Source organism: Corvus hawaiiensis, chromosome 24 (assembly GCF_020740725.1).
Source record: "Corvus hawaiiensis isolate bCorHaw1 chromosome 24, bCorHaw1.pri.cur, whole genome shotgun sequence".
NCBI classification, from domain to species: Eukaryota; Metazoa; Chordata; class Aves; order Passeriformes; family Corvidae; genus Corvus; species Corvus hawaiiensis.
This window is the reverse complement of record NC_063236.1, coordinates 128,751-146,802: the sequence shown is the minus strand read 5'-3', so window position 1 is coordinate 146,802 and position 18,052 is coordinate 128,751. Positions and strand designations below refer to the sequence as shown.

General features: G+C 64.2%; 1 protein-coding gene across 2 annotated transcripts; it reads right to left on the bottom strand.

Moving 5' to 3' along the window:
* Positions 1-1,173: 1,173 nt before the first annotated feature.
* SP1 (Sp1 transcription factor) lies at positions 1,174-13,079 on the bottom strand. Of its 2 annotated transcripts, none has more exons than XM_048328104.1 (6): positions 13,045-13,079; positions 11,881-11,975; positions 9,784-11,281; positions 2,603-2,771; positions 1,987-2,186; positions 1,174-1,610 (listed from the first exon to the last, which is right to left on the bottom strand). In XM_048328104.1, the coding sequence occupies exons 1-6, from the start codon at positions 13,049-13,051 to the stop codon at positions 1,294-1,296; spliced, it is 2,286 nt and encodes a 761-aa protein (XP_048184061.1). In that variant the 5' UTR covers positions 13,052-13,079; the 3' UTR covers positions 1,174-1,293. The 2 variants fall into 2 exon arrangements, with proteins under 2 accessions (XP_048184061.1, XP_048184062.1); XM_048328105.1 differs by lacking the exon at positions 13,045-13,079 and adding an exon at positions 12,412-12,600.
* Positions 13,080-18,052: the final 4,973 nt, after the last annotated feature.

The following is an 18,052-nucleotide window of genomic DNA, read 5'->3' as shown; positions in this document are numbered from 1 at the left end:
CAATCCCAGATTTGCCCTTTTGGGGGGATCCACACCCCACACCCCCGTTTTGGGATGGAAGCCGGGCAGGGCAGCCCGGATGTGTCTGGGGCAGGAAGAGGAGGGTGTGGGAGGAAGAACGGAAAGGACCGAGCCCTCCCACGGCGGGAAGAGCAGGATCCTGGAAAACCCTTTCTGGGTATTTTTTTCCAAGCTGTCCCTATTTCCAACACACTTTTTTTTGTTTTTTTCAGGAGCCACCTCCAAGCGGTGCCACAACAAAACCTCGAGTGTCCCTCGTGTCCCTGCGGTGCTTCCCCCCTCGCTCCAGGCCGGCTGAGCTCCGCAGATTCTCCTTTTTCCCAATTATTATTATTATTATTATTTCCAACACTGCTGTAATAAAAAAAATCAACTTTTCCCCCCCAAGGAGGCTTCAGTTGTCCCCCCAGGGCTGCGTCCCTCTGTCCATGACCTTCCCACGGAGCGACTCCACTCCCACGGGACAGGGAGCCTTGCCAAGAAAACGGCTGGGAAAAACCAAGATCAAAGGAAAAAATAAGAACAACACCTGCCAAGGTCCAGTGGCAGCAGGGGAGGGCAGTGGGAGTCCAAGGGTGAAAATCCAGCGGGATCTCCCCCCAAGAATGCCAAAGGAATTACAGAATCACCTCAAAGCAAAGCATCCGACAGCCCGGGGAGGATGGGGGTTTTTAGGGATTCTGGTGGAAAATGGGATCCAGGAAGGGAGGGAGAGTTCGGGCATCGTCCGACCCGCCCCAGAGGGGCCGACCTGCTCCGGGATAAGGCATCAAAGGGACCACGCCATGGTCGCAGCAACACCTCTCCTCTCTCAAACGAACACATTTTATATTTTTATATATATAATAATAATATAGAATCTTTCCTCTTTTTTTTTTTTTTTGTGTTTTTTTCTTTTTTGTTTTTTTGTGTTTGGTTTTTTTTTTTTTTGCGTTGTTTTCTTGGTATTTCTGTCGTTGGGGTTTGGTTTGTTTTTTATTTTTTTTTTTTTTGTTTTTTTGTTTTTTGTTGGGCTTTTTTCTCCTAAAAGGACCAAGGCATGATGATGCCGAGGGACCTCGGGCAGGGAGGGAGACGGGAGGGGTGGGGAGGAAAAAGGGACAGAAAGGGACCAAAAAAAAAAAAAAAAAAAAAAAAAGAATCAAGCTGAAATTAAAAAATATATATATATAGCTCTGGCCTTCGAGTGGAGGTGGCAGCGGTGCCGGGCTGGGTTAGTGCTGGAGGTGCCGACGCCGCGGCGCCGTCGCCGTCTCCGTGCTGGCCGCGGGCTCAGAAGCCGTTGCCGCTGATGTTGATGGACTGCAGGTCGGCCACCTGCATGACGTTGATGCCGCTGCTGGCCAGGCGGGCGATGCCCTCGGGGCAGATGGCCTCCATGGCCACCATGTTGGTGGCGATGAGCGCCGAGGGCGTGGCGCCGCCGTTGCCCTCGGCCGCGGCCGCTGTGTCCATGGGGACGGCCGAGACGTTCATGGCCACGTTGGTGGCACCTCCCTTCTTGTTCTGGTGGGTCTTGATGTGCTTGGAGAGGTGGTCGCTGCGCATGAAGCGTTTGGGGCACTCCGGGCAGGCAAACTTCTTCTCTCCTGGAGGACAGGGAGACGGGCGTGAGGGATGGCGGAACGGGGTGGAGATGGGGAGGTGGGATTGGGGGAAAAGGTTGGGATTTGGGGAAAAGGTTCCTTTGGAGAGGCTCCCCTGGGATGCGGTTTTGGCCCCAAGAGCTAAAGGACAAGGACAATGCTCCAGCGTGTTGGATTTTGGGAAAATGTTCCTCCTCCTGAGAATGATCAGGCTCTGGAGAGGCTCTCAGCCCCAAGAGCTCAAGGCCAATGCTCCAAAACACGTTGGCACTTCAGACTCGGGGGAATCCCTGGCGCTGCCCTGTGCAGCACCACGAGTCAGACCGGACATCCCCGTGAATTCCCAAACTTCCCGGGATGCCAGGACCCTCATCCCTACCTGTGTGCGTGCGCTTGTGCCGCTGCAGCTCGTCGGAGCGGGTGAAGCGCTTCCCGCACAGCACCCAGGTGCAGATGAAGGGCCTCTCCCCCGTGTGCCACCGCAGGTGCGCCCGCAGGTGCGAGGTCTTCCCGTACACCTTTCCACAGCCCGGCACGTGGCAGATATGCTGCTTTTTTTTCCCTGGATCCCCAGAGCTCCTGCGAGAAGGGAAAGGTTAAACCCCAAGGGAATCTCGGTGTGCAGGTGACACAGCCTGGGGGGTGTGGATATGCGGGACTGAGATTGGCTGGACCTGTGGCGTTGGTGGGTTTAGGGTTCGGGGTGAGGTGAGGTTCAGCCAGGCTGAGAGCCAGGTCCTGCCCCTGGGTCACAACACTCCCATGGGACATTCCAGGCACGGGGAACTGGGGCTGGAAAGCTGGGAAAGGACCTAGGGGTACTCAGGTGGCCACGTGGATGTGGCCGCTGGGGACGTGGGCAGTGGTGGCCTGGGCAGCACTGGGACTCGATGACCCTCAGAGGGACCCTTTCCAACCCAAATAATCCCATAAAATGAGGCGCTTTGGGGGTGCCAGAGCGTTCCCAGCGCTGGGTCCGTGGGGAGCAGCCTCACCTGCCCTCTCCTTCCTTGCAGTAGGGACAGGTGCAGGCTTCCCTCCGTGTTTTCCGGCCCTGCTGGGGCTGGGGGTCGGGGCTGGTCTCCCCCTCCTCCACGGCCGCGCTCTCGTCCCCCAGCCCGTCCCCACTGCCGCTGTGCAGCCCCAGCTGGGCCCCGTGGTCACCTGGAACAGAACATGCAGGTTAGGGAAGGTTCCTCACCTGGAGGGGAGGGTCTCTGCTGGATGGAGTTGTGAATCCCACCCTTCTCCCTTGGCTTTCCTGACATTCCCCACCCTGGGGCTCTCCCTGCCCTCCCAACGATGGGAAGGTCAGTGGGGGTGTCTGGGGGGTGCTGGTCACTCACTGCATCCCCTCTGCCCAGCACTTTGGAAGCTGCACTTTCCAAAGCTGGCATTCCCAAACCCCAGCCCACGATTCTTCTGGGAAGCCCTGCTGGGACCAGCACTTCGGCCAAGCTGGGAAATTTCCTTTGCAATCCCGGTTTTCCGTAGGAGCTCCGAGGCAGGAGCCAGAGGCGGCTGGAGGAGGAGAAATTTCAAATCCCCCAAGAGGCGCCGGCTGGGCTCTCCTGGAGGTGCCAGGAGGGATTTCACAACCCAGGGACGGCATTGGGAATGAGGAAGAATTCCTGGCAGGAACAACCTCCCTGGTCCCTGGCGGTGCCAGTGCCAGCAGGCGTCAGTGGTGCCCGGACAAAGCTGCACCGAGGAGCCAGGCCCATGCTCAGGAGGGACAGGAGCCACCAGGAATGCATCCCTGTCACTCAGGAAAGGACAAAAACCACCAGAAAAGTGAAGAAATCTTCCCAAAAATCCAAGCTTAAGCTTCCCAGCACAGCCTGAGGCCGTTTCCCCTGGTCCTGTCACTTGGGACAGCAGTGTCCCTGTCACATGGTGGTACATGGCAGGAGCAGCCAGGATGACACCTGGGGCTGTCACCTGGCACACAAACACCAGATATCCCTGAGCATGGTCCCTTCATCCAGCCTGGGACCAACCCCCATCGTCCTGGGAGCACGGGAATGTTGTCCCAGCCAGGCCCGGAGGAAATTACCCCCTCCAAAGGTGACACAATTTGAAGCTGGCCCTCGGCTGCCACATTCCCGAGCTCCCTGTGAAATGGAGCGACTTCAGGAGCGTCCCAGTCCCTCCCTGCAGCTCCAGTGACGTGAGCGCAGTCACAGCCCCGCACGGAGAGAGCCAGGGAGGGGTTTTTAAGCTTCCTAAGCCAGCACCGACAGCTTTGTGCTCCAGCCATGGATTAGAGATTTCCCCGGATGGGAAGAGCTGCTGGAAAAAAAAAAGCCAGAAGAAAACACAGCTTCTCTCTCCCCCCAAAAAAACCCCCAAACCAGGAGGAAACACAAGTTTTCTCCCCAAAAATACTCCAGGGAGGGGCAGAATCCAGCCAGGATGTCTCAGAATGGCTTCAGTCCTCCAAGAGGCAAAAGCCCACGCGGCATTCTCCAGCCTTTTGGCACGGGGGGAAACAAACCCAAATCCTGCTGCTGGAGATCTGTGGCTGCCTCTCAGCAAGGTAGAAATCCCGGACCTGCAGGCATCATCTCACCCCAAGCAGGAGCTCTGAAATCCCTGGGATGTGACAGGTTCAGGGGAAAAGTGGGCAGAGAAGATAATTCACATTTATTATCCCCGCTAACACATGTCCCTGCTACGACTAAAACTTCCCTGGAGGCTCCGCACTCGGGTCAGCAAAGCTCTGGAAAAATATATTATTAATAGAGCAAGAGGGGGTTTAATCCTTGGAAAAAGCCTGGGGAGAAAGAGGGATTTGGGGAAAGCAGGGGAGGGGAGCTGCCCCTGGCCCTGCTCCACCAGCAGGGACCTCTGAGACCCCCCAGGAACGGGGCAGTTTCTGGTGTCCCACTAAAAACGCCAAGCCCCGGAATCCTGGCTTGGGAACTCTCTGCAGACAAGGTGCTCCTTGTGCAGGAAGAAGCTTGGGGTTGTTTGCTTTATTTAGCAAATGAACAGGAGGTGAGAAATGCCCGGCAGGGAGGAGAGAGGAGCTCTCACACCCACCCCGGCCGACCTCGGGATGGGGGAACAGACCCCGTGTTCATTTTTAGGGGAAGAGCTGGAAATAAAACCCAAAACAAACAAACCGGGGCTGCTTGTGCAAACTCTGCACCTCTGGCAGCAGAGGGTGAGGGGGGAGAGCTGGCACTAGGCACACGTGGCTTCCAGGCAGAGGAAGTTTTAAAGGTGAAAAGAAAGAAAAGCAAAACCTGGGGACACGCAGCCCCGATCTCTCAAGGTGTGTTCCTGAAAAAACCTCCAAAATCCACATTTTCTAGCTCACAGCTCGAGCTCTCCCCATTTCCTGCCCGGTTTTTGGGGTCACTGCCCTGCCCAGAACAAACCCCAGCTGCTCCAGACACACCAAAGCGCTGCACAAAGGGACAAAGTGGCTTTGGAACCACGTCCCCTTGGTTTTTTCTGTCTGATTCCCTCGCTGATTTGCAAAATGAGTTAATCTGCACCAGGAGCTCATCCATGTAAATGAGCCAAGCTCTGGCTCAGCAATTCCTTGGGGATCGGGGCGGCAGAGAGGGAACCAGGGGATGGGGCAGGCTGGAGGTCTGCAGCCCAGCGAGTAATTGTGCTTTAATTTGGACCCTGATGGCTCCAGAAGCCACTCCTTGGGCAGCTCCTGTAATTGCTGGAGGTTTCTGTGTGTCAGGATGAGCACAGAAACCTTTGGACAGGGATAAATCGGGATGGAGCTGATGGAATGAGTGAGGTGGGCTGCGATGGGGGACACAGCTGAGGCAGGGAATCACCTCATCATCTGCTCTGCCAGATCCCTGCATCCCCCAGGATTTGCCAAACACCTCAGTCGTGCTGCAGACGGACAGACAGAGCTCCTTTGCCCTGTAAATCCCCATCTGGATTGTCACAAAACCGGGATGAAGCCTCCGGTCCTGCCTTGCTTTTGTTGGGGTGAAAGCACCCAGAGCACCTCCCCCTGCAGCAAGGCAGGTCCCACCACATCACCCCGTAACATCCAGGCAGAAATCCCTGAGCAAGGGCTGTGGAAGGAGGAAAATGCCTGGATGAGACAGGGAAGGGCAATTCCCAAGGTGGGGAACCCCAGCAGGCATCTCCCACGTCACCCAAACCTCCGTGTGCCTCTCGCCCACCGCAGCCAAGGGTGGCTGCTTTCCCAAGCCACAAATCCCAAGTTTTCAATCCCAGAGGAGGAATTTCTGCCTGTATCACTCCCAGGATCTAACCCAGGCGTCTTGGGATGGGGTGGGAAGGGATGAGGAGCCGTCTGGATGCTACCAGCCGCGCTAAGGTGGGAGCCAATGCTCTGGAAAGGAGCCACATGGAAACTCCCCCAACCCTGGGAGCTGGGATGCGTCTCCTGTGTGGGGTGATAAGGACGGTGCTGCAGCAGGGCTGGGGCCAGCCCAGATAAAAGGGAGAGGCAGATCAGGGCCAGGCAGACGGGTCTGGAGCCGGGACCTGTCCTGGGAGGAGTCACGGGGTGGGTGCCGCATGCCCGACCCGTCCGACTGGCGCGGCTGCCAACGCACTCCCAGCCCTGCCGAGCCCTGGCCTGGAGCAGCAGCAGGGAGAGGAGAAGGAGGAGGAGCAGGGCTGCCCCACGGAGCCCAGGAGCCACGGGGTTGTGCCCCACAGGGACTCGGTGTGGGCACAATCTCACCCAGACAAAGCTGTGCTCACGCAGGCTCTGCCGGGGTCACTCCCTTTCTTCCCAGGCGAAGCCCAGGGTCTCTTAAAGATTCGCGTCAGTCCCCAGCGAAGGGCACGGACAGAGGTCAGCCAAGGAATCCAGAGGGGATGTAAAGTCCAGCCTGGCTGGGGTTCAGAGCAGGAAGTTTCACAATGTGCTGTTTTCTGCCGTGATGTCACGGGCGCAGCGAGACAAACAAGGGCCGCATCACGGGCGGGTCCTGCCGCGGCTGATCCCTGTCCTGCTCTCCCTGCCACACTCAATGCCGTGGGGATGGCTCATCCAGGCCCTGCTACAAAGCTGCCCTTAAAAACCAGCAAACAGGACACAATCGGGGCTTTGTGCCGCTGCCCCAGCGCCGGGAAGGGCCCTGGAAGGAGAAGTGGGAGCAGGGGGCCGGGAGAGGTTTGCTGAACGCATCTCCAAGGGTTCCTGCACCCACCAGGGGTTTTTCCTTTCAGGATGGTCCTGAGGTCCCACTGCTCCATTCCCCCTCATCCTCCATCCAAGGAGCTGGAAGGGAGCTCGTACTGCCAAGAAAAACCCCAATCCCACCAGTGCTCCCAACAGCTCTATCCAGCCCCGCAATCAAACACCCCAAAACAAGGAGGGGTTTAACTCCAGCGCTGACCTCCCTGCTGGTCACCTGTTTGCACAGCACATTCCTCAGCCAGGTAGGGCTGGGACATGGACATGGGGACAGCAGGGCTCTGCCAGGGACATGGGGACAGAGCCACTCTAAGGACACCGAGCTCAGAACAGTCCCTCTCCTCCTCCCTACGGCAAAAGAGGAAGAGAAACCCTGACGTCACAAAATCCCTGCCATCACCCCCCTCACACAGGATGTCCCCTCCCTGAGCGGGCTGGGGTGACACCGAGGCGACTCTCAGACCCCACGGAGGTGTCACAGGCCCCACCTGAGCCCCCTGTCCCTCACGTCACAGCCCCGGGAGGGTTTTGGGGCACTGTCAGCTGAGGAAATCCTCCCTCCCTGGCTCTGGGGGTGCCCTCCCTGGGGGCAGAGCTGGCGGCAGGGCCTGTTTGCCCACATGCCACCCCTGGTGGTCACAGACCTGCCCCTGCCTCGGCTCCTTCCCAGCCCGGCTGAGGAGGAGGAGGGAACAGCCTTCGAGCCATCCCATTAACAGAGACGCTGAGTTAAACCTGTACATGGCACTAGGCTCTGCCTCACACCCAGCAGCAAAAAAATCCGAGTTTTAAACACCTTTTCGGGCGTTGTTTTCTCCCCAGGGGATTTTTCCCCCTGCCAAAAAAAAGGAGAAAACCTCACTGGCAACGGGCCCGAGGGGCAGGAGCCACAGCCCCCTGTCCATGGGGGTCAGGAGGGGACACAGAACCCCCCAGGAGGCCGAGCTGAGCTCTGGAAGGGGCAGGACATGCAGCTCTGTCAGCCCAGGTGGCAGCCGGGGCCACCACAGCCCTGGCTGCTAGGCACCTCCTTCTCCTTCCCCACCACGCTGGAACACGCAGCAGGATCCAAGGAAAACCAGCTGCAGTCTCCTCCTCACCAAGGGTTTGTTTTCCACTCACCTCTCTGGGAAGCAGAGGAGCTTTCTCAGCTCCAAAAATCCCTCCCAACTCCCTGCCTGGAGCAGAAAGTTCCAGCACACGTGGAGGCTTGGAAAATGCTCAGGGATTTGGGCAGTGTTGGGAACAAACCCCTCCCTCAAATTCCCATCGGAGAGCTCAGATCTGGAGGGACGCAGGTCTGGGGGGGCTCAGCACCCCCTGGAGAGGGGCTGGTGGGGGACAAAGGGACTCATTGCCACGTCTGAGGGACATGGCTGGAGAAAAACTCCTCCAGCCTGGAGTCAAATCCTGCCACTGGATCGGTGCCAGGAAGCTCTGTCCTGGCCACAGCTTTCCCCATTTCATCCCAGGAGCCTCCCGGACCATCCCATGGAGCTGGGGCTCCCCAAAAAAGCTGCTCTGAACCCTGCTTTGGCTTTTCAAATGCCACCATGTCATGGCGACAGTGCCAGCGTCACATCCTGGGGCTGGGGCCAGAGTGAGGAGGCCCCGCTGCTGCCGCTGCCACCGCTCGCGGGGAATTCATCACCGTGGATCAAGGGCTGAGAGCTGCTGAGCTAAAAAAAAGGAGAGGAGGAGGAGAAAGAGGAGGAGGAGGAGGCGGCGGCTTTGCAGCGTGAGCGCGGTGGATGGGTGGGCTCTAGAATGTTCCTCCCTGTCCCACCTCCAAGGGCAGAGCCAGGCATGAATACAGGAACTGGGGCTCGCCCATGCCTTTCTCCAGCGCCTTCAAAACAAGGAACGAGCCAGGGAACACACAGGGAACGAGCCCCGGCCCTGGCGGGAGCGGCCCCAGGCACAGGGATCGCAGCGAGGGGACCCCACAGGGATCCCACACACCGGGGCCATGCATGTCCCCCCCTCCAGGTGTAAACCCCAGCCTGTGGGAGCCCCCGCGGGTCCCTGCGCTCGGGGAAATCCAAGGATCAGGCTAATCCCGAGGATGGAGTGACCCGTGGTTCGCCTGAGAGCCAAGCTGCTGTAGCAACAGCCCAAAATAATGCTGCAAAACAAGCCCGGGGGAGCGGCCGCCGCCTCTCGCGAGAGGGAAGCTCGGGGTGGATTGAGCAACATTTTCTGCTGCCTCTCAACTGTGACTAAATCCAGCAACAGCCCCTTTTAGCCAGAGCCAGAACACAAAAAAAAAAAAAAAAACAACCCAAAAAAAACCACCAAAAAAAACCCAAAAAACCCCCCGAGGAAAACAGTGGAAAAGCAAGTGCAGAGCACTCCCACAACCGATCCCTTCCGAGGCGGAAGCTGAGCAGGCTCCAGCTCAGCTCCCACATCCACGTATCCCGCTGTTCTCAGGCTGTGGAGACGGCGGGATGGATCCAGGGGAGCTGAGCAGGGTGCCCCATGCCCACGGGACCGTCTGGGCCACGCTGAGGTCACGCTGTCCCGTGCCAGCACCCAGACACTTAATGAGCCCTTTCTTCTGCCCCTGTGAGGAACTCCCCGCGGCTCCGTGACTGTGTTTGTTTTCATGGGGTTTTCAGTTAATCCCTGTGTTTTATGGCTGTGACTCTTTACAGACTCAGCCAAGGAGCTGAGCTGGACTTGGCTCCTCACCCCAGCCCTGACCCGAGACCCCTGGGTGCCCACCAGGGCAGGACAGTGGTACAAAACCAGGTGTCCCCCTTCTTCTCCACTTTCCCCCCACAGTCATCTCCTCCCTTTCTTTCTAAGATTTAAATCCCCCAAAAAGACCTTTTGTGTCTTCTGGTGACCAACACAGGTTCCACACTCCCTCCCCAGGGCCAGCACAAGCCCCACCCCACTCGCCAACACCACTTGACACCAACCACGCCCAGCCCAGCCCCGGCCCGGCCCTGCAGGGTCCAGCGTTTCGCCTTCCCGTGCCTGGCTACGAAACGGGAACTGGACCCGAGCACTCACCGGGGGCGTTGGCGATGGCCAGGGGCAGCCCCTGCAGCTGATGCACCTGGATCCCGGACGCTCCCAAGGCACTGAGGTTAATAGTCTGGAGGCCCGGCACGGAGGAGAGCTGGGCGGCGTTGACGGTGACGGTGCCGCTGGGCAGGGAGGCGATGGGGGTCAGCGTGGTGCTGGTGCTGCCCGTCTGGCCCAGCGACACGCCCTGCATGGGGGCCAGCGTGATTGTCTGCGCCTGGGGGTTCTGCACCTGCAGGTTCTGCAGCTGGATGGTCTGCCAGCTCACCTGCCCGTTGGGACCCACTGTGGGCGTGCGGATGATGATGGGACCCGAGTTGGGCACGGCTTGGAGCTGCAGGTTCTGCAAGGTGTCTTGGGAGATGGCTTGAGTGGCAAAGGTCTGGCCAGACAGCGGGGTGGTCTGGAGGGCTTGGATCGTCTGCCCTCCTTGGACCAGCTGGGGCTGGATCAGGATCTGCTGCTGCTGCTGCGACTGCTGACTCTGATCCCCTTCCTTCTGCTGCCCCGGCTGCAGGGCCACCCCGGACACTGGGGTCTGCAGAGAGTCCGAGCTGGGGACGCTGCTGGCCCTCTGGGGGGTCTGCGCCTGCACGTTGGTGCCCACTGTGGCGCTGGTGGAGAAATTCATGACGCCCACGTTACTGGTGGTGGTGGTGGTGGTGGAGTAGCTGTTGGCATTGGTGAAGAAGGCGCCCGAGCTAGCTTGGGACGTGGCCGTGCTGCCCGAGCTGCTGGCAGCCCCCGAGGTGGCCGGCTGGGAGCTGCTGTCTGGCGAGCCCGAGCTGCTCAGGGTGCCCGTCTGGGATGTGGGGGCCAGGCTGGCAGCCACGCTGTTGACCGGCAGCAGGGTGATGTTGCCGTTCAGGGCCACGGGCACATTGGCCACGTACTGGGTCTGCCCGGAGAGACTGTTGTTGGCCAGTCCCACGCCCTGGATGGGCACAGCCTGCTGCAGCAGGTTGGGCATGGCGATGAGGTTGCTGCCGCCCGCGCGGCTCGTGATGATCTGCTGGTTGGAGCCGGGGATGATCTGCAGCTGCCCTGACGCATCCTGCTGCACGTTCACCTGCGCTGGGGTGGTGGCAAACTGCAGCTGCTGCCCGTCGATGGTCTGGAACTGGGGGATCACCTGGTACTGGATGTTGGGGATGACGCCCGGCAGGCCCGTGAGCACCTGCTGGTTCTGCAGGCCGGACGCCGAGGTGACCACGTAGGGCCCAGCACTGACCGGGCGGCTCTTGGAGGCGTCGCCGCCGTTGCTGCCATTGCTGCCCGGCTCCTTGGAGCCCGTGGGGGTGCTGGAGCCCGCCGAGATGATCTGCCAGCCGTTGGCTGACTGGGTGAGCTGGGCGGCGGCCGCGTTCAGGTCCAGCTCGCCACTCCCGCCCTGCTGGCCCTGGGAACTGTTGGAGTTCTCATTGGGAGACTCGATGCGACTACAGGTGGCTGCCAGCAGGGCCAGCGGGGACGGCTGTGACTCCTGGGGATGAGAGGAGGAGTTATGGGGTGGGAGGAGACCCGAGGGGCAGGCCCAGAGTGAAAAAAAAACAACGGGGAAACAAAAAAAAAAAAGAGAAAACAGGGAGGAGCGTACTCGGAAAAGATAAACACTCCTTCCTGAACAAACCCACCCACAGCCGGAAAAATACAACTGCCAGGCACAGGGCTGTCAGGCCAGGACAGCCTGAACCCACAGGGAAAAGCCCTTTGGGAGAGAGGAAAGGGGAGGGAGCCTGCCTGGGAAAGTCGAGGGGAGAGGGCTCCTCCACCCCGAAGCCGGGGAATCCCCCTGTGGCACAACGAACCCCCAGGAAGGAGGGTCATTCCTGGGCACCCCGAGCTGGAGAAGGGCCAGTGGGGGCCGTGGTGTCACTGGGAGCAGGGGAACTGCGTGTTTCCAAGGAGAGCCGGGGAGGAGGGGAAGCCATGGGCGCTGCTTGGCAGTGCTCACCCTCCTCTTCCTGCCTGCGCTGAAATGCTCGCCTGGGCCCAGCAAACAGCTCGGCCCGGCCCTGGACTTTGCCACGAGTTCCCCGGGGCCAGCGGGGCCGGGTGGGGGCCGATCCTCCCCCCACTCACCTGGGCCTCCCCACCGCCGGCGCTGCTGGTGCTGCTGGCGTCGCCTTCACCCTTGTCGGGCTTCACAGCCGACATCTCCTCGGGGCTCTCCTGGTCTGCGCGGGAGGGAAGCGACAGCCCCGGTTAGGGACATTTTGGGGCAGGACAGCGGCACGAGGCTCGGGAAGGCCGGGCAGGGCCCTAAGGGGACACGGCGGGCTGGCTCCGGGGGGACCATGTGCTCCTGGCGCAGCCGGGAAGGGGCTGGGAAGCGCAGGGAGCTGCCAAAGGGGCGCTGGCAGCGGGACAGGGGGGGAGGACCCGGCCCTGCTCCAGGCTCCAGCTCCTCCCCGCCCGCTCGGGACACTCCCTGGCCCCCGCCGAGGTCCTCCCCGGGCCTCCCCCTTGCCTTGCCCGCCGGCCCGGGCACACACCTCCCGCCCCGGGCCCGCGGATCCACCCCGGGATTCCCCCCCTTGGTCCGGCCCGCGGGATCCCCTGCCCGGGGCTGCCCCACCCGCGACCCCCCCAGCGCGGAGTCCCCGCTCCCACCAAATCCTTCCTCTCCCAGCGCTCGGCAGCCTCCTCATCCTCCGCCGGCCACGGGGCTGCGGCTCCCGGTCCTGCCCTCATCCCCAGCACCCCTCACCAGGGTTCACATGGGGGTGGGGGGGACGCTGAACACCCCTCCGAGCCCCCCCGGCCGCTCGCACCTTCCCACGGCCCTCCCGCACGGCCCCCCCCGCCCTCGGCTCCCGCATCCGCCCCCGCAGGGCGCCTTGCCCGGGAATGGGGGAAAGCCCCCCGGTCCCTGCGCTCGCAGCCGCCCACCCCCACGGCCCCCCCCGCCATCTCCGCGCGCGATCCCCCGGGATCCCTTCCTCCCTCGCCCCCCCCCGCCCCCAGCCCCGATGCCCGGGGCCTCCCCATCATTCCCCGCCGCCCCCTCCTCCGCTCCAGCCCTGCCAGGCGCGGCCGCCGGTCCCTCCCCCGAGGCCTTCCCCCCTCCCCCGGGTCCCTCCCCCGGCAGGTCCCCCCGGCGCGGCGCGGCGAGGCCCGGCCCGGCGGGGCCCGGCCCGGCCCGGCGGGGCGGGGCCGCCTCTGGCCCCTCCGAGCGGGCGGGCGCCACCGCCTCTGCGTGTGCCCGGAGCCCCGCGCGGCGCTCGGCCCCGGCCCCGTCCTTACCGCTCATGGTGCCGGGGCCGGGCCGTGCGCGCGGGGCGGGGCGGGGGCGCGGGCGGGCGAGCGGCCGAACCCGCCGGTGCCGCCGAGGGGCTGCCGAGGGAGGGGCCGCGCGCCGCGGCCGCAGCCCCGCGCCCCGCCCCCGCCGCCCCCCGCAGCCAATGGGCGCCGCGCGGGCGGCGGAACGACGGGCCGCGCGGCCAATGGGGAGCGAGGGCGCCGCGGCGCGGGGGGGGGGGGGGGAGGAGGGCGGGCGGGCCCCGCCCCCGCCGCCCCGCCCCGTGGGGGAGGGGGAGCGCGGCGGGGCGGCGGCCAATGGGGACGCGGGGGGGAGGGGGCGGGCGGCGGCACAGCCAATCAGCGCCCGCGCGGGCTCGCAGGGAGACCCCGTATGGGCGCGGCCGCGGCGGCGCGGGCAGCGGAGTGACGGGCGTGCGCCGCGGCCAACGGGGCGCGGGAGGCGGGGCGCGGGGGTAGCTGGCAGCGGGGGCCGCCAACCGGCCCCGCCGGCCGCGCTGCGGGGAGGGCGGGGCGCAGCTATTGACGGGACTGCTGACCAATCCAAAGGCGGAGGCGGCTGCCGCGGCGCGCCGCGGAGCCAATCAGAGTGCCGGTCGCTCTCAAACGGGCCAATGGGCGCCGCGGAAGGGCGGGGCCAGCGGCCCGGCTGCGCCCTTGGGGGGACGGCGCGGCGCATGGCGGAGCCGGCGCCATGTTGTGTTGGGGCTCGGCCGGGCTCCGCTGGCAGCGCCGAGGCCCCCTCCGCCGGCGGTACCGCGGGTTACGTGCGGCTCTTCCCTCCCTGAGTCCCTGTTCCGCGCCACGAGCTTGCTCAGCCCTGTCGCGACAGCCGCCATGGCGCTGCGACACGTCTTCACGGGCCCGCGGCGCTGTGTGAACACCCCCAGCGCCCTGTCACGACATAGCTCATCCCTGTCCCGACACAGCGGGCGCCACAGCGGGGATCCCGGACTGCCCTTGCACTGGGAACGCAGCTTGGGGAGTTTTGGGGGGTTAGGGGTTGTTTATTTTACAGAAAAGCGAGCGGTTTGGTGGCAAACGGGGCGGGCGGGGCGCGGCGGGAGGAGATCGCAGCCAGCGACACAGCGGCGAGGGGACAGCAAGGGACACGGAATGGCTTTGGCTTCGCTTTCCAGTATCAAAACCGCCCTCCGTCCGTGACCTTCCCATTTCCCGGTGTTTTCGGCCCAATTCCCGCCCCGCAGCCCGGGAAGGCCCCGCGGCCTCGCCCCCGCACCCGGTGGGGCTTGGGGACGACCTGTCCCTGCTCCATCCCCCCGGACCACTGGGGCCGCTCAGTGTCCCCTCCTGGCCCGCAGTGGCGGCACCTGGGGGCAAAAGGTCCCGCCAGGCCCTGCCCCAGTGTTTTGGGGAGGGACACCGGGACTGTCCCCATCCGGACCTGAGCCCCGGGGGGCTGGGGATGGGATCGGCTGGGGGGCTCGAGGGAGCCACGGCAGGACCTGCCCCCATTACACCCCCCCTTTTAATGCCCCTAATTAGCCCCTCATTTCCCCCCATCGAGCCCCCCCCCCAATTAACTCCCCAGTGCCCGCCATTGGGACCCCCCCCAATTAACCCCTCAATGCCCCCCACGAGGACCCCCCCCTCAATTAACCCCTCATTGCCCCCCATGAGGACCCCCCCTCAATTAACCCCTCAATGCCCCCCATGAGGACCCCCCCCTCAATTAACCCCTCATTGCCCCCCATGAGGACCCCGCCCCAGTGTCCCCAGTGCCCCCACGCCCCCTGGTGGTCGCGGCCAGGCGGTGCCACCCCCGAGCCCGAGGCTTTGCTGCCGCCTGGCGGGGGCGCCACAGCGGGACCCGGGCACCGACTGTCACCGACAGTGTCACCGATAGTGTCACCGACAGTGTCCTGTCACCCGCCACAGCGGGACCCGGGCACCGACTGTCACCGACAGTGTCACCGATAGTGTCACCGACAGTGTCACCGACAGTGTCCTGTCACCCGCCACAGCGGGACCCGGGCACCGACTGTCACCGACAGTGTCACCGACAGTGTCACCGATAGTGTCCTGTCACCCGCCACAGCGGGACCCGGGCACCGACTGTCACCGACAGTGTCACCGATAGTGTCACCGACAGTGTCACCGACAGTGTCCTGTCACCCGCCACAGCGGGACCCGGGCACCGACTGTCACCGACAGTGTCACCGACAGTGTCACCGATAGTGTCCTGTCACCCGCCACAGCGGGACCCGGGCACCGACTGTCACCGACAGTGTCACCGACAGTGTCACCGATAGTGTCCTGTCACCCGCCACAGCGGGACCCGGGCACCGACTGTCACCGACAGTGTCACCGACAGTGTCACCGACAGTGTCCTGTCACCCGCCACAGCGGGACCCGGGCACCGACTGTCACCGACAGTGTCACCGACAGTGTCACCGATAGTGTCCTGTCACCCGCCACAGCGGGACCCGGGCACCGACTGTCACCGACAGTGTCACCGACAATGGGACCAAGAAACAGTGTCACAAACCCTGCCCTGTCACCGACAGTGCCCCCAACCCTGTCCTGTCCCCAGTGGGGTTCTCAAACCAGGGTCCTGTCCTGTCCCCAACCCTGTCACTGTCCCTGCGCTCCCTCTGCTTCTGTCCCCATGCCTGTCCTGTCCCCATCCGTGTCCTTGTCCCCACCTCCCAATGGCCACGTGAGCTCAGGGGACACGGGACGGGGACAGAGGAACCCTCAGTCTTGGACTGGGGGCAAACTGGGAGCACTGGGGCGAGCCGGGGGGGGCGGCTGGAGCAGCCTGGGGTGCCCCACCCCCCCCGCCCCCCCCCCGATTGTCCTCCCGGGTCCCCCCCCCCCCGCAGGTCGCGGCCGCGGAGGAATCAGGGCGACGCCGGGCGACTCCCAGCAATTTTGGGTTGGGAACCGCAGAAATGCAGCGCGGCGCGAGCCAGGGCAGCCCGGCCCGGGGACAGCGACGGGCGGGGGCGCCGGGGGGGTCACAGGCCCCGGGGCAACCGGGGGGGAAACACGGGGAACCGGGGGGGGGGGGGATACACCCAGGCCAGTTTGGGGGGCTCAGAAATGGGGAGGGGTCGCTGGCAGCTGGGGGGTCCCTGGGCCGGGGGGGTCCCTGGCAGCTTGGGGGGGGGGTATCTTAGGACAACTTGCGGCGGTCCCAGGGCTTGGGGGACAGGTAGTGTACCCCAGATTTGCACGGGAGGGTGTCTTTGGCAACTTGGGGGGGGACACGGGGCACGGTGGCAGCTTGGGGGGGTCCTCTCGGCAACCTGGGGGGGTCCTTCGGCAGCGGAGGAAGGGTCAGGCCCCCGGTGCCGCCCCCGCGGCTGCTGCCGCCGCCGCTCTGATGTGGCTTCGGCACCGCAGTGCGATGGGAACCACATGGCGGGGGGGGGGACACACACGGAGAGGGGGGGCAGGCTTGGGGTCCCCGCAGCGCTGGGGGCCACCCCTGAACCCCCAGGGGTCACCTCTGTCCCCCCAGGGGCCACTGCTGTCTCCCCGGGGTCTGTCCGGCTGTCCCAGGCTCTGTCTGTCCCTGCCGGGGATCCGTCTCTGCCCCCCCCGGCTCGGTGCCCCCCCCCGCGGCCCCCGCAGTTATTTCCAGGGATAATTCCCGGGATAATTGAAGGGTGGGAGGTAACATCGGGGCCGTGGGCACCGCTCAGCCCCGGGGCCGCCCTGCTCCGGCTTCCCTGTGGGTGGGAACCCCCCAGCCCCACTCCGGGTCCCCCTCTGTCCCTGCAGGTCCCTCCTCATCCTCAGTGTCCCCTTGGGTCCCTCCAGATGCTCCCAGGTCCCCCTGGGTTCCCTGATGTCCCCCTGGGCGCCTCATGATCCCATGGAATCCCCCAGCTCCCCCAGGGTCCTATATGGGACCCCCAACCTCCTCCATGACCCCCTGCACCTCCCTTCACCCTCCCATGTCCCGACATGTCCCGTGGCTCCTCCTGGCCCCCCCACATTCCCCCTACTCTCCTCTTGTCCCCCAGACCCTCCCTGTCCCCCACCTCGCGGGGATCACTGGGATGCCGGCGGGGCTGCGAACACCGGGGTGCCCCCCGTGGCTGGTGCTGGGGGGGGCCTCAGCCCCGTTTCGGGCCCTCGGAGCCTCCCCTGGCCCCCCCCGGTCCCGCAGGGCCCGTGGGCGGCCGTGGCCGGCGCACCCAGCGCGGGGGCTGTGCTATTTCGGGGCCTCCGACCGCAAGGGAAACATCCGGGGGCCGGAGAGGGCGGACGGGGCCGGGCCGGGCTGGGGGGCACACGGGGGAACACCGCGCCGGGGGGGGTGGGGGGACGCGGGGGTCACCCCCGGTGTCCCCCGGGTGGGGGCAGAACGGAGGGGGGGCTTGGGAACACCGGGGTGGTGAGACACGGCGCTGTGTGTGCGCATTCCCGGTGCCCTCAGTGCCACATTCCCAGTGCCCATTCCCGGTCTCTTCCCTCCCAGTGCCCGCAGTGCCCCCCGCACACACATGGAAGTGATTCGGGGCTGGTTCCGCTTCCCCCCGCCCCAGCCCAACCCCCAGCGACACCGAGGGAAGCGGGGGGGGGGGGACGACACTGCCGGCACCCCCGCACTGGGGACCGGGATGGGGACACGGACAACCTCTGTCCTGCTGAGAACCCCCAAACTCATCTCAGGGGGCTGAGACCCCCCGAACTCGTGTCATGACGGGGCTGAGACCCCCCAAATTTGGGGCAGGGGGACTGAGCCCCCTCAAACTCGTTCCTGAGCCAAGGCTGATAAGTGGGGGTGAAAGAGGCAGAGGAGGGAAGGAGAGATGGGAAGGAGAGATGGAGAGGAGGAGGGATGGAGGGATGGATGGATGGACAGACGGACGGTGGCTGGCCGGCTGCCCGGGGACGGAGCCCCCCCGCTCCGTGTCCCCCCCGCCCCGGCGAGCTCCCGGCGTCCGGCCGGGGTATAAATACCGGGTAATTGCGGGGGCCCGGCGCGGCCGCGGGGCCGTGGGCGGCCGAGCCCGGC